A 15,590-nucleotide genomic window follows, 5' to 3' on the forward strand; every position below is an offset into this window, starting at 1 on the left:
AATAGATTTCTGAACACTATAAATAATTAATAATATTTGCCATCAACAAATGCAACGGACCAACGCCATTAAAGTGATACAACCACAAATCAAGTTTAAATAATTAATAAAACAACAAAAGTGCTGTGATTCCACTACAAAACAACAAAAAAAGCTAATCTAAACCAACAACCACACCACACACTGCAGCAGCAACAAATTGAAGCAATCAGCGGCAGCAGCAACAACAACAGCAAATTGTGATAAATTTATTAAGGAAAAAGCAAGAAAAACAAACATTTTTTTTATTTGTTAAAAGAACAAAACGTTTCAAGTGATAGAAAAGCTAAGCAGAAGAAATTCCGTCGGCGAAACACATCCACCAACAGAGGAAATTTTTGGAGAAGAGGCGAACGATTTTGATACGATTTTTCAACCGATTCGATTCGATTCGATTCGATTTCCTTCGAAAAACCACACACACCATACACACTCGACCCCAAATGAAAATGGAGGTTATTCCCGTTCAATCCATCTACGGCGGTGTGCTGGGCTCAAACAAAACTAGAGGTAAGTGTACCGGAGAGAACTTCTCCCTGATAGAGAATAGAAAAGGAAAGAAAGAAAGTTCTGGAACCATCCGGAAGAAGTGTGCGAAAAGGCAGACCAAAAAAGTGTAGTTTAGAATACAAATATATTTTTTTAACTTTTCAAAATTTAAATTCAAAATAGAGTAGAGTCCCTTTTGCCGTTGAATTGATCTCTCTGTTGTCTTCCTTATGCTATAGCCCTGAAAATGGCATCAGTAAATAATTTCGAAAATAATTACACAAAAAATGCATACAAAATCAATTTGCAATTACAACAGAAAAAATGTCATAAAAAAGAGGCAGCAGCAATCATGTTAAATTGTTCAACAAAATTAAGTAAAACAAAAGGCAGACAAACGGACAGGGAGACAGGGAGAGGGAGTGAAACAACAGCAACATGGTCACGTAGGCAGAGAAGCAACAATAAAAAGTGATTTTTCGTTTGGGCTCTTGCCCCCTCCGCTGACAGTCGGTTTTTGTGTGTTCCGCTTTTGTCTTGCCGTTCGCTAGCGGTTGTTGCCAAGCGGCTTTCCGCTGTCCGCTGTTCCGCTGTTTCCCTTTGATGCTCCTCTGCCCCAGCGCCACCGCCAACCGCACCGCACCGCACCCCACCCCACCCTCTGGCGCACTCTTTGCGTTTGTTTAAACAATCGTGTACTCATCAGCATCTCCTCTTTCCATTGTTCTTCCAGATTGGACCAGCACCCTGACACCGCCCGCGTCCGCCAGTGTGGCCATTGACGCTGCCGTGAACGCTGCCCCGCTCAAGACCAAGGGCTCCTCCGCCCGCGGCGGCGATGCCCCCAACTACAGTATTAAGCACAAGCAGGCGCCCACCAGCCATGCCCACAACTACAGCAAGAAGACGAAGCCCAGCAGTGGCGGCTACTACTACGCCGGCGAAGTGCAGGCCGAGGAAGAGGAGGAGCAGGTGGCCCCCGCCGACCTGGACATGCGTGAAGTGTCGCATCTGTCGCTGCGGTTCCTGGACGAGCTGCGGGCGGCCAAGTCTCGCCACCTCACCTGCACGGAGGTGTCGCTGCCCTGCGACCTCGTGCCCAGCATTGCGGCCGACATTGTCAGAGTGTCGGAGAAGGAGCCTTGCGGCACCCGCGGCTGCACCATCTACATCGAGTTCGAGGACGAGCCGAAAAACTCGCGCCGCATCGCCTCCCTCAAGCTGGACCCCGAGACGGTCTCAACCTTCGAGGTGTACGTGACGCTGCGCCAGGACCACCGCGGCTGGGCCTCGCTGCTCCCGCAGTTCATGAAGAGCCTGGCACGCACGATCACGATCAGCCCCGAGTACACGATCACCAAGAACAAGCTGTACTCGGCCGAGGGGCCGGGGGCCAGGCGCAGCTACAGCTTCGGCAGCAGCCAAAGCCGAGCCATCGCCACGCCAACTGTGTAGGAGAGAAAGGGTGAGAGAAAGCGCCCAACACCCCTGTGATGTCAAGAGAGAGAGAGAGAGATAGAAAACGAGAGGAGTAGTTTGTTGCGATCGGCAACGCGACGACGAAGCAAGTATTCGAAGCCACCCCACCTACACACACACACACACACACACACCCCCCAAACACCCACAAACACATACACACACTCATACTAATACTAGAGCGAGAGCAGGAGAGAGCCTCTCTCTGCGACTCAATTTGTAATTGTGACTCTCACCACCATTTACTTAGATGCGTAGTGCTATAATAACTAGACTTTTAAGTTGTTTCTCCTTTTTCACCAACGAAGAAAGAAAAGAAAACAAAAAGAAAAGCAAAGCAAAGCAAAAGCAGATGCAAATGCAAAAGCAGAAGCAAAAGCGAAACGAGAAGAAAACCCAACATGAAATTCAAAGATGGCAGCCTCACCCCCCAGGGGGCGGGCCCGTCGACAACTCATGAATATGTGATACTGTTTAAGATGCTAAGAGCTCCCCAGCCAGGGCCAGGGCCCTTCCAGGCTCCTGGCCCGGGGACGTTGATAATACACACCTACACACCCACGAACCACACCACACACCACACCACACCACACCACAACACACACATACAACACACTTACACACCCATACAGAACAGATTTTTGAAGATTGTATGCTATATAGACCGTACGATTGTAATAAACCACAAAAAAACATACACAACACACAAAAACCAACAAACAAACAAAAACTTGATCTTGCTAAATTTAAAATTTAACTTTAAAAATGCTGAGCAATCAGTGGAGGATTTTAGAGAGGAGGAGTTTTAGTTAGACGCAGCTTGCTGCAATAAAATTTTTAAATTATTAATTAATCTTAATTAAAACCAACAAATTTTAGGATTTTAACAAATTTTTACATATATTATTAAATGTATAGCGCGTACCCCCATCAAAAACAAAAACGAAAAAAAAAACAAAAAGGTAAACCCACACAAAAAAAAAAAAACAAAAATCATCTAAAATAAAATGTAGCGTGTAACAAATGTAAGGCAAAAAATATCTCAGTAAATGTGAAAGCGTAAAAAATTTGTAAAATTTTTTGTCTGTGTAAAAACTCCAATTGCGATATAAAAAAAAGAAGGAAAACCATAAATGTAGCAGCGAAAGATAAAGGAAAAATTCGAAAAGTTAAATGTAAAACTAAATGCGATATAATTTTAAAAAATTACAAAACGATAACTTAATGTTCTCACAGATACACGACCCAAACACACACACACACACATACACCGATACACATCCAAAAACACTCACACACGAAAGTATCTATTACCCGCAAAAAGTATCTATCAAAGCGAAAAAAAACTATTTATTACCGAAAGATGGAAAGAGAGAGACAGAAAGAGAGAGAGAGAGAAGCCCGCAAAATACGAAAATACATGTATTAATTTTTTTTTATCATTAAAAAGCATAAAAGCAAAAACAAAACGTATATTGTATCTAATGTTAAGTTTTTTTTTTATTGCATAAAGCAACAAATAATTGTGAGAAATTTGTAACCAAAACAAAAAACCAACAAAAAACAAAAAACCAACAAAACGCAAAAACATTTTGTGCAAAAAAAATCAACATTCAACACGTACAGAGAGAAAAACAAAGGCAAAAAACAAAAAAAATTACAAAAAATAAAGCATATAATTTTTCCTGCGCTAGCGGAAAATAATTGTGGAAAAAATTAAAACAAAACGGCTTTCTTTTCTGCAACAAGAGCTGGGTGGCAGGGGGGGCACGGGCGGAGCTGCGCTCAGCTGAGCGGCGGGGGCTTGTAGCGGGTGCAACTTTCTTTCAGCGGCGCGGCGCAACGCAACCAGTGAAAATCGACAACGTCGCTTCCCGCACAACACAACCCGTCCACGGCCATGGCAACTTTGTTGCGCTGGGTGCTGCCGCTGCTGCCACTGCTGCTGCAACAATCGCTGGGCCGCGATCTGCAGGGGGAAGACAATTGGGCAACCAGTTTGGGCTAGGCCCACAACCCGTTGTTTCCCGGGGGTACACATACAATACGTATACGTTGGAGTACTCTGAACTTGGCTGAAGTGCGGCAACGTTGCAGCCACAGCAGCAGCAGCATCAGCCCAAAACAGGCTGTGGTGCCACGCAAAGAGGCAGGGTGGAGGGATCCTCGAGAAGAGGGTTGCCTGTTATTTGCCACAAAGATCTGTATACTGAAAGCTAGCTTTTCCTTGACTTCCCATAGACTAGGAGGAACTAAAGGTGCTCATAACTATTGTCAAATGGGTTCACAAAGGAGGGATCTAGAGTGTCAAGAGCAGACCTATAATATGACCGGTAAAACTATTCCATTTTGATATTTCATATTGGGATAATCTTTAGTACTTTGCTCAAGAGAGGGTAAGAGTTCAAGGATTTCCATACCATACCGAAAAAGACAACTCAGAATACTTATGGTTAAGTTCCCATAGATGCTGCCAACCATTTCTTTCAATCTTTGTGGGACAGATGTTCTCGGATATACTATGCCTATTTAGATGGTGCACAATGTTTAAATGACAATCTATCATCCCCCAAATTGTAATCGTTTCAAGGTTACCTCACAGCAAAAGCCATCAACCATTTCGGCGCATAACCCATGCTGTCTGGGGGGCAACTACAGACCTCAAACACTTTCGGGACTCGTCGTCATATTCCGTCATGTCCGAGAATAGACGGCGGAGAAAGGGTGCAAGTGAACTTAAAAATCGTTGACAGAACATTTGAATATACATATATATTTACGAGTACGTGTACGAGTACATGTACGAGTGCGAGTGCCAGTGCCAGTGCCAGTGCCAGTGCCAGTATCTGCTCTCTGTGACTCTTTGTGCGGAATCTTGTTTGGTCGGAGACCGGACCGAACTATGGGACAATCAGATCCAATTAGATGCGAAAATAGAATTCAATTGTCACGTCATAAAAGATTTAATTAAATCAATTTCACGTCACAATCGTTTTGCATATTTTTGGGGACATTTCGTTTTATTTTCAGTTTTATGCCGCTCATTTTGGTTCCTTTTTCCTTTTTTCATTTTTTTTTTGCTCTACTCTTATATTTTTATACGTATTTTGAACTTTTTGTTGTTTTGAAATTTTGTGTCGCATTCAAGGCGATTTGATGATGTTGATGATGATGCCTCTGACGCGTCTGTCGCTGATAATTTCCTTGACTTTGTAATTTATAGATGTTTTCATTAATATTTTAGAGCAGAGTGGGGGGAAAGGGGGGGGGGGGGTGGGAAGTGTGTGGCCAGGATGCGGGGAAGTGATCACTATATACGTATCTGATAGTTTCGCATCAACAAGAAAACACGTTTCGATTATGACCAACACGCGTTCCGTTCCGTTCCGTTCGCCCAGATCCAGATGTAGCCGATGCGTATTTTCCCATAGTTTTCCCATAGCATCTACAGAAACAGAACTCCGGCGGAACATCTGCATGGTATTCCCCGGCATTTTTGCTAGAGACCAGACTCCGGTTTTTCGCCAGACCCAAAGCCAAAGCCAAAGCCAGAGACTCAAAAGAGTCTTACCAAATATTTGCGATATTATTTAACCTGTTGTTTGCTCCGGCGGCCCCCATTCCCATTACCATTCCCATACGGGCATTGTTTTGCTTTCTATTTCTATTATTTCGATTGCTCTTTCCCTGTTTTCCTTTCGCGTTCCATTAGAAGACAAATACTATACCGAATAAATAGATTGGGTGTGTCATTTCTGTCAACAATTTGCTGCATATTTTCAAATGCGGAATTTCTGTTATTGAGGAACAGAAATACATACATATATGTACATATATTAAGAGGAACCAAACGGAACAGAACGAAAAGGCAAAAACAACGCCGCCACAGACAAAAAAAAAAATTCGCCAAATATTGTGTCAAGTCCTCTGGTCTTAATTTTCAAACAATCCCGCTCTATTCAGACGTTCGTTCCCTGACAGTTGTCGAGCCAATTAATTTCAGTTTCAGTTTTTGGGTATTTCTTCTGCCCCATGGAAAGTCTCCAGCTCTTCGGCACGTGTGGGGTCGGGTCCAAAGCAAACCGAAGCAAAGCTAAGTAAAGCCCTTCCCATATACAGATTCGATATAATCGTATTTGCGCAGCGAATCTCTTGGCCACTCTTGTCACTTGGCTGGTGGCTCTGTTTTTTTTTTTTTTTTTTGTTTTTGTCGTGGGTGGGGACCTGTTTTCGATGTTCTAATTTGCGTTTGGGGCACGTGGCGGAGGCAGACCACTCAATCGCTGTGTGGGGAATATGTTTTTTAGCAGCAAGCACCCAGCGAATTCTACACAGTTTAGTGCTCTGAAAATTGAAAAATGCTTTCCGAAAAAGTGACATCTCACTTAATCTGTTCGCTTGTTTGCTGATACCCTTGATTTGGTTCTGGCATGGTTAAGCCAGCAACTTTTGGAATCATAATTCATTCTATTTCCTACTTAATCGTTGACCCACAGCCTGACCAAACTAAACTTTTGCTAACCTGCTAGCCCGGGAAGCCCTCTATCCCCCTATCAGTCTAGCCCTGCCGCATCGCTTCATCTGTCTTCTCGCATTACTAAGCCACGTATTGCAGCCGCCTACGGACTGTCTCGGCTCCCATATTATAATGCCATCAGTGCCATTGTGGTTGATTGTTCCCTGCTGTTGCTTGTCCCGCCACTCAAAGTGTCATTATTCCCACAGTAAAAACTTGACCCACACCCAGCCACAGCCACAGCCCCTGGCAGCAGGCAGCAGGCACCAGGCAACAGGGAGCAGGCAGGAGACCCACAAAAGAATACTCAATTGTCATGTTTCTTGACAATTTGTCTATGGGTAATCACAGCAACCAATTCATACCATTCATAGGGCCATACGTCTATACATCCATGCATCTATCTATCTATCTATCTGTTCTTTGACAGTTTCTATGACCTTCAAATCTTTTCAATTCGTTTCGCCCTCTTCTCTGCACTTCGCTCTGCAAGATTCTTTTGAGGGGACTCTGACTCTGCCTCTGCCTCTGGCTGTGCCTGTGCCTGTGCCTCTGGCCCTCCTTCTGTCTATCTTTTGTTGTAAGCAAACCACAAATAGATCGTACAATATATTATTTCGATTGGACATGGTCTTTCCCCTGCTCCTCCTCCTCCTCCTTTCTCCTTTCTCCTGCTTTCTATTTCTCTATCTCCTCCGACTGCTTCGCTGTCTTTCCCCCGACTATTCCAAGTTGTTAGAGAATGTTTCAGAGGAAGAAATCTTTCTTTGGTCTGAGTTCAATGAGCAAGTTGTTCTCACCCCAGATACTTGTCTATGGATGGTATGTAATGGATGTACCTACGTATGAACAGTAGATGCTCGATAGCTACGGGGCATCTATATTCGAAATTCTTAGTTATTAGAAGGACTACCTATGTAGTCTTAGGCATTATCTATCTTCTTAGCTGATCGAACATCCATCTGATCTGAATCACGTTGGTTCACCGAAGAAAGACCATCCTGGCTATAGGAACCCTTCCCCCCAAAAGAAAATTCCATATAACCTTGAACCGAATCGCATTTCTAATTATCGAGCGTTCACTGTATCTGTGTGTGTGTGTGTGTGTGTGATTGTGTGTACGATTGCATTACGAATTTTTGTTTTTCAACTTGTCGTCTCTTTCTGTGGCTGTTTTTTTTGCCCTATGCATGTATGTATGTATCTGTATCTCTGACTCAATTGTTGGTATCGCTGTAGATTTGGTTGTTTTTTTTTTTTTAACTGATAAGCAACACCATTGCGGATGGCCTGCCTGCCTCTGTTAGTTGTTGCTGTGGTTGTTGTCGGTGTTACCAACGGAGCCAAGCCAAGCCGCCAAGCAGCCAAGCAGCCATCGGCTGTGACAAACAAATGACGAGACGATGGATGAAGACGGCAACGAAACGAAAGCGGAAATGAGAAACTGAACAACAGCGAAGGCAAAAACGAAAAGCGAAAAAGGAAAAAAAAAATTAAATGTCAACAGTAATTGTAGCAGACCCAAGGTTTTCACAATATGAATGATAGCTACACCTGATACATACATACATATTTACATCATACATATATGTATGTATATGTGTTTGTTTGTACACTTTCCCATTTTTACCTGGCGTGGCAACAATGAGACGGGTATAACAAAAGAAGCAGCAGCGGACGAGCAGCGACTGCAACAACAACAATTCCATACCATTTCCAAATTTGTTGTAGTATTTTGTGCCAACAATTTGAAGTAACTGTAAATTTTGCTATGAAACTCAACACTGGATGCTACGAAACTCAAGGGGTGGATGATATGCTAACTAAACTGCGCGGACTGCATTCAAAACAGATGTCGGAGGTGACAGAGCAGGCTGCTTGCCATGTGCTTTAAAGCTGCCTGCTATGGACTGCAGCTGAAAGAGAGGTAGCCAGAGATGCAACCTGCTATTAAAGGCATGCACATACATACATAAACGAAATCCAAGCTGAGTGCTATGAAACTTGAAGATGGTCACCATTAAAATCAAAGGTGTATGCCATGGGACTCAATGCCGTACATACAGGCATAACAAAGAGCAAAAGGTTTCGGAAATCGAAGGAACAACAAAAGTTACATCTACAACAACAGCAATAACAGCAACAATAGTTACACCAACAACAAAAACAAACAGCGTCCGTGTACTTAAATCAAACAACAAAAGAAAAGGAAAGAAAAACAGAAACAACGAAGTGCAAAAACAAAAAAAAAAACGTGTGACTCATCGACAAGTCGGTGCATGTTCCATGTTCCGAGCATAGTGTCGTACTCGAATAACAGGGTATATCAGTGTGTGTGTGTGTTGCTAGGGGCTCGATTCAGAGCAGCAGCAGAGGAGCAGCAGAGCAGCAGCAGCAGCAGCAGCAACGACAATGGGCCTCGTGAACATAAAGCAACAACATGGAACAATGGGCCACATGTGCAGAAATTGTTTAGCATAGAAACAAAAGATAAACCATGAAGCAAGTGTAGCACAAAAGGAGAAGGTAATAACAGTTGAGAGCCAAGAAGAGGAGAGTACGAGTGAGGGAGGGAGAGAGGGAGGGCCAGATAAGCAGGATGACGGTGTGTGTGTGTGTGTGTGTGTGTGTGAAGGGGAGGGGAATAAGAGGCAAAGTCATCGGGAATACTCCGGTGATTATCAGATTAGAGCCAGAGAAATATCCGTAATCCCCTCAGAGGCCATTCCAGCGTTGGCTAAATAAACTAATTTCGAGGGAAACAGTACGAAATCGTATCCGAGAGATACATATGAATGGGCTTGAAGTGGCGGCCCACAGGCCACAGGCAGTTATTATGCGAATATTCAGGCAATAAAAAATGTAAATTTTTCGCTCAACTTATCTGCGCGTATTATAGGTAGCCGCCTGCCTCTGCCTCTGCCTCTGCCTCTGCCACCATCCAAAGAGTCAGACCCAGAGCTAAAGATACGAGATCCTAGATACGAGATATGCACTCAAGTACATGCCCGAGGGCCTAAGGGGGCCAAGAGCTCAACGCTAATTAAATAATAGTAGTACGGCATTTGTTGTTGCTGCTGTTTCTGTGTATCTGCGAGATACGCTACGCTTTTATCTGGCAGCACAAAAGAAATGCTCAAATTAAATGCGAATTTATGGTATTCTTCATCTCGTGCTGTGTTGTTTTTTGTTTTTTGTTGGTTTTTTCCTAGTGCTTGGCAGATTTCTGCTTCCATATATGGCAGAGAGAAACTTAACGGTCGTGAAAGCAACAAAAAAAAACCAAACAATATACAATGATAATTCCTACTTTTGTGTGCAGCAAATGAGGAATATCTATTTTTGTGTGGGCCAGAGATAAGTCGCATCTAAATATATAGTCATATAAAGAAAATGGTGGATTTATACTGGGAGAGAGCGAGCTCTGTAATTAATTATGTATTTACACACAAGAACAAATATTGAAACGAGAGATAATCCGCCTAGGAACCCGGGATTGTATCTCTGAACAGGTTCCTTTGTGTGTGGATACTCGTACTCGCATATATTTGCTCTTACGAAGCATTGACTCTGTTGAGGTTGAGGTCATCCCCGCACAATGTTCGTTTATGAACAGAAAACGTTATATGGGAATCCGGTACAAGGATTCCAGCACCCAAATACGATGATTTTTCGATCTAGTTAGCTTTGATTTCACAGTAAACTTAGTTTCCGACATTTCACAGCTGTCGAACCTTCGAATTTTCAACACAAGTAAAATTATGTCCGAAATAGTGGGAAAGAGCAGTTCTTCCGGGTCCTTAACGCCCACAAATCGTCGTCCGGTCCTCTCCACGATGGAGCTATTGGGAAGATGCAAGCGACTGCTGGCGCTCAAGGAGAATCAAACCAGCAACGATTTGTATGAGATCAAGGAGCGCTTGTTGGTCGCCATTTCCAACCCATCTCTGACCCGCATCGATTCGCTGGCAAGCTTTAAAGAAAGGCCCATTCCGTCACGGGTGAGCTCCTGTAGCGGAAGCTCCAGCAGCTCGAGCAGTTTGTCTTTGGTATCTGGCATTTCCGGATCATCGCCGGACTCGCAGAACTATCGCACACACATGCTATGGGACTACGTCAAGGTGCAGGATGGGTGCAGAGTGCAGCCAGAGCTGGCCACTCTGCCAATGGAAATACAGCAGCCGGTCATACTCAAAGAGCTGATCCAATGTCTGGTCGGTGTCCGAGGCATCTACATTCAGCCCCTGCCGCCAGATGAGAACGATGGCGATACTTATTTTACCATCGACAGTCAGCTGGACAAAAGTGTCACGGAGGTGGTGCAGAGCATGCTGCCCCTGGCCACGTACTTCATGGGCATCCAGAGGATCATGGCGGCCGGCGATGGCCACGGACAGGTACTCAACGCTCTCAATTGTGCCCTCCAAGATCTGACCAACGACTTCTACATGCTGATCTCGAAGGTGGACGAGGAGATGAAGCGGCAGCAGATGACGATACAGATGCTCCACTACTACCTGCAGCCCACTATGTGGGTGATGGAGGAAATCTGGAAGGTGATGCGGAATATTCAACAGAATAAATGCCAGGGGGCCGCAGTGCTGAACCATCTGTACGGACGTATAAGCCTGCTGGAGGGCAACAATGCGGTCCAGCAGATGATGATCAATCTGACGAATACGGCAGCCCAGCCGTACATGCAAAAGCTGCAACTGTGGATCCACAAGGGACAGCTGGTGGAAGACAGCAATGAGTTCCTGGTGCATGACAACGACACAGGACGCCTGTACACTATGCCCGGTCGCTACTCGGACGACTATTGGGAGAAACGCTACACCGTGTGCCGAGACGGGGTCACCACATTTTTGAAGAAGCACACGGACATGATTCTGGCCACCGGCAAGTACCTGAACGTGATCCGACTGTGCGGCAAGGGGACGCTGCCCATCCAGGTGGTTAAACTGGACGAGCAGCTGCAGCCGACCAGTGGCGGGCGGATCGAGAAGGTGATCAACGAGGCCTACTACTTTGCAGCCAGCATGCTCCTCAACCTGCTGCTGACGGAGCACGACCTGATGGGGCACCTCAAGTCGGTGAAGAGTTACTTGCTGCTGGGCCAGGGCGACTTCATCACACAGTTCATGGACGCCTGTGAGACTGAGTTGTCCAAGAATGTGGATGACGTTCAGCCCATGATTCTGGAGAACCTGCTCGGTCTCACTCTGCGGCTCTCCTTGGCCCGCCACGACCCCTACAACGACGATGTGCACTGCGAGCTGCTCACGTATGACCTGGTCACCCAGCTGTCGAAGATTTTGGGCCATAATGGGGAGGAAGAGGAGGCAGAAGAGTTGGAGGAGGAGCTGGAGGAGGATCGCCGCCAGGACCTCACCGGCATCGAGTGCTTTTCCTTCTCGTACGAGGCCAAGTGGCCCTGTTCGCTCGTCCTCAACCGCATTGCCATCTCCAAGTACCAGCTGCTCTTCCGCCAGCTCTTCTTCTGCAAGCACGCCGAGCGACAGCTCTGCAAGATCTGGAAGATGAACCACACGCAGAAAGGTCGGCCATCGCGTCAGCTCACGGAACTGCACCGGTCGCTGTGCATCTTGCGGCAGCACATGATGAACGCCATACAGAATATCGAGTACTACATGATATACGAGGTGATTGTGCCCAATTGGCATCACTTTATCGAGCGCTTGGAGACGGTGGAGAACGTGGACCAGGTGCTCGAGCACCACCAGAACTTCCTTGACGAGTGCCTCAAGAAATGCGTCATGACCGAATCCTCGTACCTGAGTCGTGCCATCTTTAAGCTGTGCAAGATCTGCATCGATTTCTGCGACTTTGTCCAGCAGGAGAGCCTGTTGGAGCCGTCCGAGAGCCTTGTGGAGCGTGTCCAATGTTTCGATTGGGAATTCAAGGACCTGCTGGTATCGTTCCTACTGAAAATCAAATATTCGGCCGGGAAAAACGCCAATAGCCTTATTAACCTGGTACATTGGGTAAACGTCAATGGATTCTACACCAATCAGATGGAGAAGCTCTCCTCAGAAACAAACACAGACCAAGACGAAGACCAAGATTCTGTTTGTTTAATGAATTAAAGAGTTTCGAAGTTAACTTAGAGAAGGACCTTTTAATCTGCAAGGGTTCCTCATTTCCCTTTAGCACCGATGTTTTTCCAAGTTTCATTTCCGCCTCGTGCTCATTACCATTTCTTCTCTGGGTTTCTTCGAACAAAATGTATTATCAGCTTAAATGAATTCTTAATGCAAAGACTCTTGTTTGCTGTTTCCTGCCTCTGTTTCCCATTCGCTCTCGTACTCGGGTTTCTTGTCTATCAATTTCCTGTTCTATTCAAGAGCTTTCTTTAAGAACTCGATTTGCCATTAACTTTCCATTATTATTATACAACAATTTGCATTACGAATTGTGTTAAAGTTTCCTTTTGGCGCTGAGCCAATGCCACACACACGTCTGATTCCATCTTGCACACTTCACAGAACATTTGAAGATCAGGCCACATGACGGCAGTGCACCACAACGTATGCACGAGGCGATCCACCAATGCCAAACCACTGAACCACGCAACCGCACAATCGCGCACACTCATGGAGAGGGGCGAAAACCACAGCAATGACTTTATTTTAATTCGAAATTCGCCTCGAGTTCTGTTCTTCTTTTCCTATACTTGGGTTCCATGGGTGAGTTTTCAGTTTTGTTTCAGTTTTTAGATTGGCATTAGTCATCATCAATAGCCATCGTCATCGTCAGTCGTTCTCACCGCCAGCAGTTGCATTTTGCTTTTGGTCTTTTGAGCATACACTTGCAACAGGGTATTCGAATTCTAACCAGCTGTTGGCAATGCAAAGATCTGTCTTTTATTGTCGGGATCTGGTGTTACGGTTACTCTAGAGTGGGTTTAGTCATGATTGAATCATTGTATTATATTTAGCTTACTTTTTAAGTTAACTTTAGAAACCTGCAGGCAGAAATACGGTAGGTACTACATCGAAGAAGATTTGATCGGAAAACAAGGCCACGATCCTTAGTAATATAATATACTCATACAGATATAGTCAAAAAGGTAAAATATATTTAAAATACAATATATTACATTTGTAAGAAACATATTTAATCTACATATACAAATATTTTATTTAGATATGAAAATATATATTTAAATCAACTGAAAAAACTTTGTTTTCGTAGTGAATCTATGGGTTATTTCACTAGGCGTATTACAGCTTATGTAGAATTAATCCTACAACAAATCAACATCTCTTTTAAAATATAACGATGATGAACCTCCCACAGGCAGCCTCTACTTTGATTCGTTTCTTTTTAAATTCTTGCCTTTTGACGAAAGGGTATCAAAAGTTTGCACTCGTGCTTGGTATTATTTTCCATTTCAGCTGTTTGAGTTGTTTTTGGGTTCTTGGGCTTCAACCTGTTGTCGTTTATTGTACTTGACAGCAGCCATCGAAAGGGCAAGCAAACACACATTTCGCAAAGCTCATTAAGTCTGTTTTTTTCTTTCTTGTTGTCTGGTTTTCTTTGCAGTTCTCTCTGGCTGGCTTCTCCCTGGGCACCGGCAGCCCCCATCCAGCCCCCATCCTCCCCCTCCGCCCCGTAAGCCCACTCTCGAGAGGCACCCCCTTGGTACCGCCATAGACCGAGGCATGAACTGTGCTAAATTTCGTAATCGAAAGTTGTTTTGATGGCTCGGTTTTCGGTGAGCAGCGCTTAGTCAATGATATTAAGTAATACTTAGATGGATATGTGTGTGTGTGTGTGTGTGTGTAAATGTGAGCCTGGTGCAGATGTATGGGTGCATTTGGGTACTTAATGTACTCGAGGCCTCATTTGCATGAGGCCCGTCGCCGACCACTTGGAATTGAAATTATTTTGAACCCGCAACGAGAATAAACATTTGCCTCAAAGTTGTTTATGCAAGCTGTTTTTGCCATTAGTCACCGACTGCAAATACAACTACTACTTACTTAAACAGATCTACTTACTATATAGCCACGATATATGTACGCGTAGTTCTATAGAGAAAGTTCTATGGAGTTCCATTTGGCTCAACCTGGATGCTCCATCTTGGGTGGCTCAGAAACTCAGCACGGAAGTGTCTACTGTATTGGCTATATAGAAGGAAAACAATGATAAGATTAAGGAAAACAAATACGGATATATGGCGTTCATCTACGGAGAGCTATAGATTACTGGAAAATACTATTCAGAGGAAGGTCTTGCCTTGAATGAATCCCAAACAGATAGACACGTACTACATACATATGTATATGGAAACTTATTCACAAAAGACTGGAAATATATTTTAATAAATGATTTATTTTTTAATAGGAATAGTGAATAAGGAACGGAATATAATCCCTTCGTAATCTCATACGTTTCTCTTGCCTATAATTTTCCTTGAATATTGGTGTAACGTCTTTCTCTTCTGCATGTATGCGTCATGCGGCTGCGCCCCTCGGTCGGAAGGGGCTGCGACTCTGTCTGGAATTCGGCTTGGAAAAAATATTATGCATTGGGAAGAAAGCTAAAGGGATATTTATATGGAAATGTTTCTTCGTTGTCCGACCTAAGAAATGATTATCTGTCAGTCTGAGCTAATGATGGGACTAACTTCTTATGTAAATGTACTCCAATCAAGTTTCCCAAAATGTATTTAATAGCAAACTAAATGATTCTGAGCGACTATTCTTAATATATATAAGATATCAAAGCCGCCATCCTTTTGATTACTTCGGATTCCCAAAGTGAGGAAAGTCGAATCATTGTCCATTAAAATTAAAAACATAAACTTATTTCTGTGGCAAATAAGTGTTCTTTTTTAAATGCGGCGATGATGTCAGCTCAATTTCAGAATGAGAATCTTTCCTTGTTCCAGCAAAAACTTTTGACTTCACTTCAAAAGCCATGACATGACTTTCACAAAAGTATGCACACATATATGAGTGCCCCATGAAAGCACCGATTTGTAATCCTAAAATTGAGCGATTTGAGTCCAGGTCTCCGTCTCCGTCTGCGTCTGCGTCTG

The 15,590-nt window shown here is 44.1% G+C and overlaps 2 protein-coding genes across 3 annotated transcripts; both read left to right on the forward strand.

The window, feature by feature from the left end:
* Window positions 1-216: 216 nt before the first annotated feature.
* Window positions 217-3,729, forward strand: LOC108153094 (protein scylla). The gene is made up of 2 exons (XM_017282875.2): window positions 217-549; window positions 1,262-3,729. Exons 1-2 carry the CDS (start codon window positions 483-485, stop codon window positions 1,981-1,983), a joined length of 789 nt encoding a protein of 262 aa, XP_017138364.1. The 5' UTR covers window positions 217-482; the 3' UTR covers window positions 1,984-3,729.
* A 5,868-nt stretch (window positions 3,730-9,597) lies between these two features.
* On the forward strand, window positions 9,598-13,613 carry LOC108153590 (gamma-tubulin complex component 2 homolog). Of its 2 annotated transcripts, XM_017283671.2 has the most exons (2): window positions 9,598-10,920; window positions 10,987-13,613. In XM_017283671.2, exons 1-2 carry the CDS (start codon window positions 10,285-10,287, stop codon window positions 12,628-12,630), a joined length of 2,280 nt encoding a protein of 759 aa, XP_017139160.1. In that variant the 5' UTR covers window positions 9,598-10,284; the 3' UTR covers window positions 12,631-13,613. The 2 variants fall into 2 exon arrangements, with proteins under 2 accessions (XP_017139160.1, XP_017139159.1); XM_017283670.2 differs by having other exon boundaries at window positions 9,600-13,612.
* Window positions 13,614-15,590: the final 1,977 nt, after the last annotated feature.

Source organism: Drosophila miranda, chromosome XR, assembly GCF_003369915.1.
Source record: "Drosophila miranda strain MSH22 chromosome XR, D.miranda_PacBio2.1, whole genome shotgun sequence".
NCBI classification, from domain to species: domain Eukaryota; kingdom Metazoa; phylum Arthropoda; class Insecta; order Diptera; family Drosophilidae; genus Drosophila; species Drosophila miranda.

Coding starts and splice junctions, on each gene's coding strand:
- LOC108153094 (XM_017282875.2), top strand. CDS start 483: ATGAAAATGGAGGTTATTCCCGTTCAATCCATCTACGGCGGTGTGCTG. Junction 550..1,261: donor GGGCTCAAACAAAACTAGAG/GTAAGTGTACCG, acceptor TTGTTCTTCCAG/ATTGGACCAGCACCCTGACA.
- LOC108153590 (XM_017283670.2), top strand. CDS start 10,285: ATGTCCGAAATAGTGGGAAAGAGCAGTTCTTCCGGGTCCTTAACGCCC.